The 14,219-nt window shown below is 39.6% G+C and overlaps 2 protein-coding genes across 5 annotated transcripts; one reads left to right on the top strand and one right to left on the bottom strand.

The window, feature by feature from the left end:
- Positions 1–7: 7 nt before the first annotated feature.
- On the bottom strand, positions 8–13,918 carry LOC107039790. 2 transcript variants are annotated; one of them, XM_015259599.1, is made up of 3 exons: positions 13,720–13,918; positions 13,196–13,369; positions 8–106 (listed from the first exon to the last, which is right to left on the bottom strand). In XM_015259599.1, the coding sequence occupies exons 1-2, from the start codon at positions 13,817–13,819 to the stop codon at positions 13,197–13,199; spliced, it is 273 nt and encodes a 90-aa protein (XP_015115085.1). In that variant the 5' UTR covers positions 13,820–13,918; the 3' UTR covers positions 8–106; position 13,196. The 2 variants fall into 2 exon arrangements, with proteins under 2 accessions (XP_015115085.1, XP_015115084.1); XM_015259598.2 differs by lacking the exon at positions 8–106 and having other exon boundaries at positions 12,388–13,369.
- Positions 1,308–13,141, top strand: LOC107039788 (unconventional myosin IC). 3 transcript variants are annotated; one of them, XM_015259593.2, is made up of 14 exons: positions 1,308–1,466; positions 4,017–4,331; positions 5,784–6,036; positions 6,343–6,732; positions 7,477–7,736; positions 7,983–8,307; positions 8,637–8,919; positions 9,000–9,231; positions 9,903–10,293; positions 10,739–10,984; positions 11,051–11,266; positions 12,458–12,558; positions 12,741–12,843; positions 12,932–13,141. In XM_015259593.2, exons 2-14 carry the CDS (start codon positions 4,063–4,065, stop codon positions 12,944–12,946), a joined length of 3,084 nt encoding a protein of 1,027 aa, XP_015115079.1. In that variant the 5' UTR covers positions 1,308–1,466; positions 4,017–4,062; the 3' UTR covers positions 12,947–13,141. The 3 variants fall into 3 exon arrangements, with proteins under 3 accessions (XP_015115079.1, XP_015115077.1, XP_015115080.1); XM_015259591.2 differs by lacking the exon at positions 1,308–1,466 and adding an exon at positions 3,624–3,731; XM_015259594.2 differs by lacking the exon at positions 1,308–1,466 and having other exon boundaries at positions 4,149–4,331; positions 5,792–6,036.
- Positions 13,919–14,219: the final 301 nt, after the last annotated feature.

Raw genomic sequence — 14,219 nt, 5'->3', positions numbered from 1 at the left:
ACTTGACCCTCCGGACAACCCCCTCACTCCCTCGATTCGATCGGTTTGTTGTAAACTTCGTTAATGCGGAAACAACGCCTCTGAATTATTCCATCCACCCATAGTCCTATTAAAAAATCAGGGAGCATAAATTATTCTTCTGAATTATTTTTTTAATGAATAGAATAGAATAGAATAGAATAGAAATACTTTATGTCCCTGATACTACCGTTAGTTTTACATCTACACGAGTCACAGAAAAATATCTCCGATAAAACTCCAATAAACTGTTTTTAAATGAAAAACACATATAGTAAGTGTATTTTCCGGTTTTAAGTCACCTAAAAAAAAGAGTCGCTAGGGTCACGAGGGTCACAAGGGTGACACTGCCTTGGTTGAATGCGTTTTTGACTGAAAATTCTTGTGTCGCATATTTTGTTGACTGAATTTTTGCGACTGTTGTTGTAATTTTTTCAGAAAAAAAAATCAATAAAAAAAATCTCAAAAAAATTTCCATTAAAATTGTCTTTTGTTGTTTTGATGTTGTAAATATAATCATTGAATTCAAATGTGGGAATGTGAGTAGATGAATTGGTATGTCAAGTACCTACACGAATCATTATCGAAATGTTCGTATCCTGAAAAATAAGGAATGAAATCAGTAGCGAAGCGGTAAACCGGGTTAAGTCGTTTTTTACTATTGGCTAGTTTTTGACGAATATCTCGGAATCTAAAAGAGATAGAAAGATTTTTGTCATGACCTTTTTTGTAGAGCCAATAGAGCGTTATGAAAAAAGTCGTGAGAAAAATTTTGCTATCTCTCTTAGATTCCGAGATATTCAGCAAAAACTGGCTAATAGTGAAAATCGACTTAACTCGGTTTACCGCTTCACTCCTGAAATGCTCATATCCCAAAAGCTAATTGAGAGGGAATTTTCCCGTTACTTTCCCCGTACTCCCGGGGAAAATGCGGCGCCAAATCGTAATCTCCCCGACAATTCTTCCGATTGCTGTCACAGGGTGACTTTCACCCCAGATAAAAACCTCTCAATGAAAATTACCGGAAGGCATTTTCTCCCCAACTTTCTTCTCTCCTTTCTTCCCTCTTAAAACCGGAAAATTTGTTTCTTCGCGAGGGACAAATGCACTTGAGGGTTTTCAAGCTACGTCGGCTATTACAATAGTCACCGGTGGGATGGGTATTGAGGGGTCGATCCTCCTTCTCCTTCCAACGAATTCGTCCTCGTGGGACGGTTGAAGAGAGAGAGTGGGGCCTACTCCATGGTCGACTCCGTTACTCTCCCGTGTTAGTCACGTCGTGGCATGGTTCAGGCACACAACCAGTGGTGTTTTAAAAAAAAAAAGAAAATTTTCTTTGACGCTTCGACTCCATCAGTTTGCACACACGCGTTCGCCGGGTCCCCGGGGCCAAATGGCTTGCCAGTGATTTAGGTTTTTACTTGGGAATATTCAGTGACAGACGTTGGGTGAGTACCATCGGCGTGAAAGTCTTTATCACTCTTATTTAAGGATTTGCGGTGTTCAATTGATACATTCGAGTGCATCTGGAGCGTGAGTCACGGCTGCTTGGCCGAGTTACGAGATCTTCATCTCACTTTTGATTTTTATTCCGCGAATCTTCACTTTCCTCGGTATTTTTCCCCCTCAATGGCTTTCTTTCTCGCTAAAACCGACTTGTTCTGTTAATTAATCATCATCGAAGCTATTTGAGGGCTCATCGGCGGTCGTTTAAATTTTTCCGGCTGAATGTCTGCGCTTCAAGTCATTTAAAGTGCTCTACCCGCAGCGAAAACACTTGTCTAGCCGCCAGTTTTCCGACATTAGCAATTCCTGATAATTCTTATCAAATTCCCATCATTATGAATGACGAAACTGTCAAGGGAAACTCGTGACTCACAAGTGGCAATATTTCTTTCCAACAAGAGGCGGAAAAAAATATTCACAAGAAATTTATGAATATTTTTCGAGTTACCGGTGGGTTTTACGCTCCCCCTCACAATCTCACTCAAGTACTCTGTGGTTTAGCTATTGTTGAGGTTGAATGTACGGAAAAAAGAGAAAATGGCAAATCATTGGGTCGTAAAATGTAGCACTCAGGCCATTTCAACAATAAAGTTAATGCCCTCTCTTGATTTTTTACACAAAAATTCCCTGAAGGGTTTCGTCCGCCTTCGTTGGAGCGATCTTCTCGGAAGAGTTTTTTTAAAAAACACGATCACTTTCCGTTGTATTTCACACTGAAAGTTATTTTTTGCGCGAAAAAAAGCCGATCGATCCTCTCCATCAATCATCTTCCGCGAATTGTCCGGTCCCCAATGAGCCGTCACTCCTAAAAAAACGAGGGATACCAAACAAAGACGGAGAAATTAGACGTAGCGTGTCGAAAAAATAACCGGTTGAGAATAGTGGCGGGTTTTCTCCTCGAATATTTCGGTGGCCTTGAGTCCCATCAAAACCTCATGGGCGTCTTGAATGATTCAAGTTCAGGGCCTCCTACGGTACATTACAAATTCCATTCTCGTATTTGAATTCCCAATGCCGCTTCAAATGTCCAATTAATTGCGGACACTGGATGCGTACAGAGTAGACAGAACGGCGCAACAAAGTCTTGAATTTCTTAATCAAGTGGAGAGGCTAAATGTCACGGGGGAACAGGTGTCAGAGCGAAACAAAGAGCTCCCCACGGCCCCCCGAAAACAGCGAGAAAGTAAAATCATGAAAATAACATGAGGATTTCCTCCTCCGCCGACTCCTTCTCTTTCGGTTTTCATTTGAAAAAAAGCGGAAGTAACTCGGGTACAATGAACAATGCGCAGTCTTCCCCGTGAGTGCGCGCTTCCCGTTATCTGTCTCCCCTTCTTAACACCAAATATTGAATCCAATTAGGATCAACACTCTAACATTGTTTTGTACGGATTTGTTTGCGGGGGGATAATAAGTCCTATCGATTTCGAGGCTCACACGGAAATATTTCCCAAAATTCCTAAAGAAGACAAATTATTTCGGACAGATGAATTATTTTTTCCCATGAAATTTCCGCGACGCGACGTTGCCGGAAACCCGCTAAACGCGCCCGGGCAGCGTAGAGTGAATTCGGCAACGCTGAAGCCTAACTAGCACGGCGGGGAATCCCCGCGGCAAATCACGAAACTAGCGGAAGATTTGTCTCAGGCGCATCTAAGGGTGTACAAATGTTTTCAAGTAAAGTACAAACTCTTTCGCACTCTAAAAACATTTGTACATATGATGACTTGACTCTCCTTCACTTAAATATCCCCTAAATTGAATTTTCCGCTGACGAATATTCTGAGGAATAGAGCACTATCAATTTTTAGAAGGAGTATTGAGAATTTAAATGTGAAATTTATATAAAATCATCATCAAAAAAAGCACTGGATATAATTTTTAGTTTCTCATTTCCACTTCCTTTCGCCAGAGACTGAGGGGTGACAGAGAACAAGTGACGAAAATAGATGCAGAAAAAGAAAAACGAGAAAGTGGAGAATCAAAAAAAATCCACTGAAACAATAAGATCAAAGATAATTTAATCTTATCTAGAAGTCGATGTGTGGATCGAGAATTCATTTGACACACAAATAACAAAGTCAGAGTGGGAAGAACAGTCGTACAGTGATTATCGGGGATCAATAGCTGGGGCTGTAACATTTATTTCTTAATTCAATTGTAATTTATCGACAGGGTAATTGGGTCTCTGAAAATTGAGAGATGGGGTAAGTCCCAATAGCCGGAATAGCGCTGTATTGAAGGGCTTTAATGGGTTTTACTGCTGGAATTCCACCTGAGGACAGCCTATAATCTAATCTAACGTTTATCGTCTTTGTGACGAGGCCAATTCACCGGATTAATAATTTTCCACGTGACTAACTCCCTTTTGCGAAGTAAAACGGAATAAATGTCAACGAGAGTGAATTCGATAGCAATATTTTAAAAATCAAGTGTTGACCGTTAGAAAGTGCCCCGACTCGTTTAATATCGTCTGATATTTCACTTCCCAGAGACCAGAAATCACGTGAAAAATCGGAAATCCTAACGGCTGGAATCATGGAGCAGGATTTACACGAGCGTAACAGAGTTGGTGTTCAGGATTTTGTACTGCTCGAGGATTTCAACAGCGAAACGGCATTTATCGATAACTTGAGAAAAAGATTCAAGGAGAATCTTATCTACACATACATTGGTCAAGTACTGGTGTCGGTAAATCCGTACAAGAGTCTGCCGATTTACAATGAGTCAACGATACATTATTACGAGGGGAGGAATTTTTTTGAAGCTCCACCGCACATTTTTGCACTTGCAGATACTGCGTATCGGTGAGAATTTTCATTCGGTCTGGGCGGCCTCGGGAGGGGAAAAAAATACTCAAGTGCGGGGGAAACTTTGAGCGACGAGTGGAGGATAGCTTGAAGAATTTGTTGCTCGAACTGGAACTGGAGGAAATTATTTGAAAGTCACGTATGAAAAAATTCAATAGAAAACCTAGTGAATTCGCTAGAAAATTCTATTGGAATTCTATAGGAATTCTATGGGGTTTCTACAGGATTTCTATTGGAATTCTTTTGAAAAATTCTGTTTGTTTTTTGCGCCGATTCTATTGGATATTCGATAAGAAAAAGTCAAAGATTTCGAATTTCTGTCTCAATTTTTCTCTTGAGATTTTGTCTATAAGAATACTTGGGCATCAATTTTCTGAGTTTTTTCCACACGGATTCTGCAGCGTCAAAAGATGGCGCTTCAAAGATGGCGGCGCATCCACCTCGTATTATTAAACATTCATCAACATTTTTTGGCTTTTCACATCACCCTCAAATCGCTGCACCCAAATTCTGCAAAATGAACATTTTTTTTAAGCCATTGGTCATATTTTTCCATCCCCTTTCGGCTGAGCATTAATGGGGCAATGGTTTTCCCGCATTTCAGATTTTTTTTCACTCCCTGAAGTGAGTCTGGGATTTTTAAAGTCGACTTGCAGGGGAGACTACTGTGAGTTTAAAAACGAATAATTAGTGCAAAAAATTAATTGTTTATTGTTCGTTTGCCCCGCACACGGTTAAAATGTTGAGAATAGTTCGGGGTGTCCAATTTTTGAGCTACAGAGGTTTCTTTTTTGACGTGGATACGTCTATGGTTTCAACATGGGGGTCGTTTTGGGAAACGGTCCTTATGCGCAGCGCCATCTATCGGAATTCTAGAAAATTCTAGACATTTCGAGGAAATTCAGGGAGTTTCTAGAAAATTCGAGGGGATTCAAGGAGTTTCTATAAAATTCGAGAAACGAGGAAAGACGCCTGCAATTTTTTGCAAAATTTTTGAAAAAATGTGTGCGATAACAATTACAAATTAGTTTTTTGAAATTCGACTCCTACACAGCTAATTCCGCATTGTTTAGAATGCAAATTTGCGCCATTCATGTAAAATAGGCAGAAAAATTATCCTTACAATATTGAAAATATATTCTTGATTCTCTCAGGAACATTTTCCGGGCTATTTTACATGAGTGGTGCAATATTTCATTTAAAAAATAACGAAATTAGTTGTATAGAAGTTAAATTCCAAAAAAATAATTCGTAATTGTTACTGTCCACATTTTTTCATGAAAAATTGAAAAAATCTGGACGTATAATCGATCTTCAATGTATGAGTAAAGTCATTCCAAAGTAATTATCTCAAACAAGATGAAAATATTCTTCTCGAAAATGCTGAAATCCTTTCCCCCACCCGATATCAAAACTAAAGTCTCGAATGATGAATTTTGAAAACTGAAGGTCTCTAGCAAAAGAAAACCGCGATCAGTGCATCCTGATCTCCGGCGAATCGGGATCTGGTAAGACAGAGGCCTCGAAGAAGGTCCTCCAGTTCATCGCGGCGGCGACCGGGCACAAGAAGAAGGTCGACGCTGTGAGCGGCAAGCTCATAGGCTCCAACCCAGTGCTGGAAGCCTTCGGCAATGCCAAGACCAACAGAAACGACAACTCCTCGAGGTTCGGAAAATACATGGACATCCAGTTCGATTTCTACGTGAGTATCCCCCTCATCATCTCCACGAAGAGCCCAAACCAAATTGAATTCAATAAAAAAAAGTGGTAAAATAGTTTAATTCGATTTTGACCATTTGCCAGTTTTCAGTGAATATCTCGGAATCTAAGGGAGATAGCAAAATTTTTGACAGGAGCTTTTCTGTGGCACTCAAAGCGCTCTACAAAAAAGGTCATTACGAAAATTTCGATATCTGCCTTAGATTCGGAGATATTCCTCGAAAACTCAGATTAGAGCCGAGTCGACTTGAACCGCTTTACCACTTGGCTGCTGAATTTTCGTCTCCAGGGGAACCCCGTGGGTGGCAACATCCTCAACTACCTCTTGGAGAAGTCTCGGGTGGTGCATCAATCCTCCGGAGAACGGAATTTCCACATTTTCTATCAGCTCTTGGCTGGAGCGGACGACGAAACCCTCAGGAAGCTCTTCCTCAAGCGTAATTTGGACACCTATTTCTACATCAGTAATGGAACAAAAGGCACTGTCGACACTATTGACGACGTGGGGCAGTACAAGCAGGTGCTAGAGGCCATGAAGACGGTGGAGTTGGAACAGAGCGAGCAGGACGATTTGTTCGCAATCGTCGCGTCAGTTCTTCACATGGGAAATGTGGGCTTCACTGAGGAAGAGGGAGTCGCCCAGATCCTCAAGCCTGCGTCGGTGGAAGCTGTTGCTTCGGTAAAGACTCTTCAATCGAATTCATTAATTGAAGAGGATAATTCAGTAGCGAAGCGGTAAACCGATTCGCTACTGGTCAAGTCGATTTTGATTTTTTGACAGTTTTTGATGAATATCTCGGAATCTAAGGGAGATAGCGAAATTTTTGTCATGATCTTTTTTGTAGAGCCAATTAAGGTTTACAAAAAAGGTCATGACGAAAATTTTTCTATCTCCTTTAGATTCCGAGATATTCGCTAAAAACTGGCGGGTCGTCAAAATCGACTTGAGCCGGTTTAGGGCTTGACGGAGCAAATTATTCGGTGGATTTCAACAACTAATTGGTAGAATTTTAAACAACTGATTGGTGGAATTTAACAACTATTTAGTTGAAATTCTCTCGAGGGCGAGAGATTTTTCAGTTTCACTCGAACCATTTGTCAAATTTTCAATAAACGTTCGTCGATTTATTTGATGGATCAAATTTAAATACGAATTGTAGATTATTGCGAAGATATTTTCTAACCGTCAAAATTGATCGAATGAAATTGAAAAATCTTTTCTGAATTTTAATGAATTACTTGTTAAATTTCACCAACTAGTTGACATTCACCAACTCAACAAATTAATTCATTTTTTCAACAACTAGTTGATGAATTTCACATTAAAGAAGCAATAGTTTTTGTTTACATTAAATTCGGAGATAACATTCTCTTCCCCCCTGATTTCGCTCTTTCGTTCAATCTTTTCGTCTTCCATTTGCAGTTGTTGGGTTGCGACGTAAAAAAATTAGCAAAAGCCTTCACCCACAGGACAATAGATGCTCGTGGAGACGTGGTAATCTCCCCCTTGAACCGTGAATTGGCTATTTACGCTAGGGACGCACTGGCCAAAGCTGTTTACGATCGTTTGTTCACGTGGCTAGTGGCCAGACTAAATAAATCCCTCCAGCCCGAGCTGAGCCGGGAGAACGGCGTAATCGGAATTCTCGATATTTACGGCTTCGAAATATTCCAGAAGAATAGGTGAGCAAACGTCGAGACCCCGACCGAGGGCTCCATCAAGTCATTGACTTGAGCAAAACAAGCAAGCATTGCTTTTGACGACCCGCCAGTTTTTAGCGAATATCTCGGAATCTAAAGGAGATGGAAAAATTTTCGTTATGACCTTTTTTGTAAACCTTAATTGGCTCTACAAAAAAGGTCGTGGCGAAAATTTTGCTATCTCCCTTAGATTCCGAGATATTCATTAACTCACTCTTCCTTTTTCAGCTTTGAGCAATTCTGCATCAACTACTGCAACGAGAAACTCCAACAGCTGTTCATCCAGTTGACCCTCAAGTCCGAACAGGAGGAGTACCAGAAGGAGGGCATCACCTGGGAGCACGTCGAGTTTTTCAACAACAAAGTCATCTGCGATCTCATCGAGGAGAAGTACAAGGGAATAATCTCCCTGATGGATGAGGAGTGCTTGCGTCCAGGGGATCCAACGGACCTGAGTTTCTTGGAGAAGTTGAACTCCAATCTGGGGAGCCATCCTCACTACATCAGTCACATGAAGGCTGACATTCAGACGCAAAAGATCATGGGGAGAGACGTAAGAAAGATTGTACACTGAGAGAAAAAAACGACAAAGTTCTCAAACAAGTCTTACTTCTGCCAAGAAAATTCAGCAGTCGATTTTGACTATTGGCCAGTTTTTGACGAATATCTCGGAATCTAAAAGAGATAGAAAAATTTTTGTCATGAACTTTTTATAGCCCTTAATTGGTGCTACAAAAAAGGTTATGAGAAAAATTTTGCTATCTCTCTTAAGTTCTGAGATATTCATCAAAAACTCAACTGCGAGATGAGTCGACTGAAATGTCTTCAATCGATGGATTTCTTTGGATCGAAATCTCAACTACTTTCGTCATTTCTCCTCAGGAATTTCGACTAGTTCATTACGCCGGTGATGTCACCTACAACGTTCGCGGTTTTCTCGAGAAAAATAACGATCTCCTCTTCAGAGATCTCCGAGAAGTCATGTCTCACACATCAAACTCAATAACCCACGCTATTTTTGATGTCAAGGACCTGACGAGTAAAAAACGTCCAGATACAGCTGTAACTCAATTCAAAAATAGTCTCAACAACCTCGTGGATATTCTCATGGGAAAGGAGCCCTCGTACATTCGATGCATCAAGCCGAATGACTTTAAAATTTCAGGTGTGAATCATCGGCGACAGAAATCTCTCGAGTCCTTGAAACCATTCACGAGAATATAATGCGAATTGTTTGGCTTTCAGGGCAATTTAACGAGAAAATCGTTCTTCACCAAGTCAAGTACTTGGGCCTGATGGAGAATCTGAGGGTCAGGCGAGCTGGTTTCGCCTACAGAAGACCTTACGAGCAATTTTTGCAGAGATACAAGTCCCTCTGCCCCAAAACCTGGCCGTCCTATCGAGGAAGTGCCAAGGACGGGGTTCAAGTTCTAGTTTCTCACCTCAAGTATTCGGAGAATGAATACCAAATGGGAAAGTGAGTAGACTCTCTTGAATGAAATCAGCAGCGAAGTGGCCAAACGGTTTAAGTCGAGTCATCTCCCATCTCCCGTTGAGTTTTTGAGGAATATTTCCAAATCTAAGGGAGATAGCGAAATTTTCGTAATTATATTTGTTGTAGCTCTCAATCGGCTCTACAAAAAAGGTTATAATAAAAATTTTGCTATCTCCCTTAGATTCCGAGATATTCATTGAAAACTGGCCAATAGTCAAAATTGACTTGTACCGTTTTACCACTTCGCTACTGAATTGGTATTCAGTTTTATGCTGGGGATGAATCCTGGGTTCTGGACTGGAGTCCGGTATTTTACTTGGTAGAAAAAGAGGTGTTTTATTCATTGAAACTAACTCATAATTGTCCAGACGGCAGAATTACGTAGAAATGACAAGATGATACAAAATAAGTATTAAGCTTGATTTACGTTGACGACTGGGGCCCCGAATATTCGTGAGATAGCGAAATTTTCATAATAACCTTTTTTGTAGAGCGAATTGAGTGCTCCTAAAAAGGTTATAATAAAAATTATGCTATCTCCCTTAGATTCCGAGATATTCATTGAAAACTACAACTCAATTTTTCAAAATCCACCGATTCCTCAATTTTCCTCTCTACGTACAGTTCAATGTCTGAAGAAAATCTTTTTATAGCACAAAATTATTCATCCGCTTCCCAAAGACTCTCTTCTCAACTGAGGACGCCTTCCAACGAAAAAAGAACGACATTGCAGCGATAATCCAGAGCAAATGGAAGGGCAGAGTGCAGAGACAAAAATACGTGAGAATGAAGTGCGCGGCTATAATTCTCCAGAAGTACGTGAGACGTTGGAGGGCGAAGAGGGAGGCTGAGAGAAGGAGAAGAGCGGTGGTGACGATAAGGAGGTTCATCGAGGGCTTCATCACGAGGAATGGTCCTCCCACGGATGTCAATGCCGCCTTCACCGAGTTGGCAAAATCTCAGTGGCTCCTCAGGCTCTCTCGATCACTGCCTAGAGGAGTCCTCAATGATCATTGGCCGCCTTGTCCTTACGCTTGTCGAGAGGTATTTTCCCATTGTTAGGAATTTTAATTATAATTTTTTTGAGGGGAAAATCCAGAGGAAAGAGGAACGAGTGAAGTGAATGGAACATTTATTAAAGTTATTTGTCCTCTTCGGATCATCTCCAACTCGTTTTATTCAGTTCGCAGAAAATGAACAAATTTTGACGTGGATACGTCAATGTTTTCGTTATAAGGAGAGGGCATTTAGGGAAAAAGTCCTTATGGTTCCTTATCAGCAGTGGCGCCATCTAAAATTCTAGATTTTTCTACCAAATTCCAGATTTTTCTAGAAAAGTTTTCATTTTTGCATAAAATTCTCCAGTTTTTTTTCGTTTGCGGGGTAAATGAACAATGAACAATTAGTTTTTTTGCATTAATTATTCATTGTTAGACACACGTAATCGATAAAATCATAGTCTCCCCTTAAATTGAATTATCCCCTGAAGGCATCAGAACACCTGAAACAAATCCACAAGAGGCACCGAGCCCGCATCTACCGGTCATCACTCTCCAAAGAGGACAAGAAGCAACTTGACCTGAAGGTTCTCTCCGAAAAACTGTTCAAGAACAAGAAAAAGTCTTACTCCAAGAGTGTGGGCCCGAGGTTCATCGACGACAGACTGGGCAACGAGTTCTCCGCTCTCAAGCAGAACTTCATTGCTAGTGTTCTACCCACTGGGGAGACCATCAAGGTACTCCACAGATGAATATTACAACGGCTTGAATGGAAATTATTATTAGAAATTGTCGTTTTGCAGTACTCTACACCTGTCATAAAGTACGATCGTCATGGCTATAAGCCACGAGAGAGGGTATTGATTCTAACGGAAAAGGCTGTTTACATTCTCGATACTGGGAAATCGTTGAAGCTCAAGCATCGGTTGCCTTATCAGAGCATTCAGGAGCTCGTGGTTACTGGGGAGTCGGATAATCTGCTGATTGTGAGGATCCCCCCGGAGCTTAAAAAAGATAAGGTAGTTTTTTTTGCCTGCGAATGGAAGCACTGCAATCGTTCAAATTTAAGATTTCGATTTTTTGTGTTATGTCGACCCATTATGATCCCAAATTCCGAAAATTAATTTTTTAGACGGTGTCCGTACGCTCGTTTGTATGTAAATTTGTGTATGTAACAAACTTTTTCTTCAATTTCTCACTCATGAATAGATGGAATTGAATCATTTTTCTCTCAAATGTAGGTATTGCTGAGCCCTGTCCATCGCCATTAATTGAAATTTAATTCATTGATTCATTTTTTTAATTTTTTAATTTTTTCAAAATTCAGTTCAGTAGCGAAGCGGTAAACCGGGTTAAGTCGATTTTTATTATTGGCTAGTTTTTGACGAATATCTCGGGATCGAAAACAGATAGAAAGATTTTTGTCATGACCTTTTTTGTAGAGCCAATAGAGCGTTATGAAAAAAGTCATGAGAAAAATTTTGCTATCTCTCTTAGATTCCGAGATATTCAGCAAAAACTGGCTAATAGTCAAAATCGACTTGTCTCGGTTTATCGCTTCACTACTGAGTTGTAACGTGATAACTAAAAAAATGTTCTAAATTCATTGAATGACGGCTTAAAAAATTCGGTGGGATGTCCTTTTGACTGAGGTCGAAGATGAAAGCGATAATCGTTATTTTGATTTCTGTGAAATTTTTCCAAAATTTCGTATTTTTCGAAAATCAGAATTCCGCAGATGTCTCTGGATATTGCGCTTCAAATGAATTCAATCATAGCTCAAAATGTTTGTTTCTATGCAACTATATCGAAGGTAGAAGATGTTTACGATAACTGTCTCGGTTAATTTGATTTTTAGGATAATTTTTAGAAATTTCGAATTTTTAATTAATTCCCCGGAAAGTGAGTTTTCTGATGGTTCCTTTAAATCTGATGTTTCAAATGCATTCAATGATGTATAAATGAAATATTCCTAATAATATTTCATAGAAATTTGCAGAAATTTTTAGAATTTCATTAAGTGGAAAATCTGAAACAATTAGTTGGAAAGAAATTGATTCAATTCAAGGAAATAAAATAGGCTAGTAATACACAACGGAAAAAAATCAGCAAAATGGCCATTCGGAAGGCTATTGCTAATTTATTAGCAAAAATAACTATACTGTACGCAATACAGGAGCAATTTCCAATTTTCATGGACTTTTTTGCAGGGAGATCTGATTCTTGAGGTCGAACACATAATCGAGGCCCTCACCAAGGCTATTGACATCACCAATAACCCGAGGATATTGAATATCGTCAATAAGGAATCGTAAGAATGATATTGTTTCCTAGTTTCTTTGGATTTTGTGGGTTATTCAATTCTTTATAAATTTTAATTGATAAAAAAATCAATTGGACATGTGAAATTACTGGTCATTTATCAAATTGTGAAAATGTCGATGTTTCAAAAAATTCACAACTGAATAATTCTTATCATTTTTTCTATTCAAGGGTCTCACACAAACTAGTCAGTGGAAAAGAGGGTACAATCGAGTTCACGAAAGGAACAACCCCAGCAATCACTAAAAATCGACAAAGTGGCCATCTTCTAGTGGTGAATAATCCTCCCCAAACTATTTAATTTCTCTCTGGACAATTTCAACTGATGATCCACTGTATTTTCTGTAATTTTCTTTCCCCAGGTCGCCTCCCCATAAGTGAAATGTGATTTTAGAGGAAGGATACTAAAGAGATAATAGATAATATATTAAGATGCATGGACTCCAGCAGAATCTGCTGGTTCCAGTGCCATGAGAACACGAGGAAATGTTTCCAATTGTTTCGCAGCATTATTGTAAGAGATGTATAAATTATTATCGAAGAGTAATAAATAAATGTATTGAGTTTGAACATTTACAACTTTTTGGTGTATTTCACGATCGATTAGGTAATTGTGGGGAGCTTACATCAAGACTTTTGGGACGTCGAGGGTTTACTCTCCTTTTTCGTCAGTGATTTCTTTCCCTCCAGGGCTTTATCTCGAAGTTCATTCTCCATTGCCCTATTCACGGTTCTTGTTATCATCTGTTTGAGCTTGTGGGTCTCCTCGAATTTCGATTTTTTGGGTTTTATGGGGGCGTCTGCAAGGAAAGCCAAGAAGTTAATTTTAAAAAATAGGGGAGAGTGGGGCAAAATGAAATAGTTGAAAAAACGGTAGTCGGAGTCTTCCCCCCGACAAAATTCACCTTCTTTTAAATTTCCCAAAAATCAAAATCTCAAAGAAAATCTCCCTGGAGAGGGCAATCCTCAAATTCGATGTAAAAAAAGGTTTACAAAGGTCTATTTTTTAAATTTATATTTCTGTTTCTTTTTCTTTTCTATTTTATTTGAGAATAGCTCTGAGATATCTTGATTTTTTAATGAAATGAAAATGGAACGTCTCCCTTTTCTGAATTTCCGATAAAAATCATCTTGAAGAGAATGCACTTACTGTTTCGCCTCTGCACCTGAGGGCCCTTCTTACTCCCCCCAGCCTTCCCCTTCTTCCCCCCTGGAGTCGAGGTCTTTACTTTCAACTTCCCCTGCGCCATTTCCCCTCCAAAACCCTTTTTTACCCAACAAAAATAAAATTCTTCTTATAAACCACTTCCCACGTGTGTTTGCCTACGTCCCCCCAGTTTTAGGTTAATGTAGAGATGGTCGATACGCCTCGATATATCGAAGTGTCCGATATTGTATATCGATGTATCGAGGCGTATCGAAGTGTCCGATATTGTATATCAATATATCGAGGCGTATCAAACTGTCAGATATTGTATATCGATATATCGAGGCGTATCGAAATGTCCGATATTATATATCGATATATCGAGACGTATTGATCATCTCTACATTAACCCAAGTGAAGGTGATTATTGTTTATCGATATAACGATATACAATACCGGACACTTCGATATATCGATATTTTTCTACCGATATATTTGACGAC

This window comes from Diachasma alloeum, unplaced genomic scaffold, assembly GCF_001412515.2.
Source record: "Diachasma alloeum isolate Michigan unplaced genomic scaffold, Dall2.0 Dall_scaffold_00307, whole genome shotgun sequence".
Classification (NCBI taxonomy): Eukaryota; Metazoa; Arthropoda; class Insecta; order Hymenoptera; family Braconidae; genus Diachasma; species Diachasma alloeum.
The sequence above is the reverse complement of the archived record's forward strand: the minus strand, read 5'-3'. Positions and strand labels throughout refer to the sequence as shown.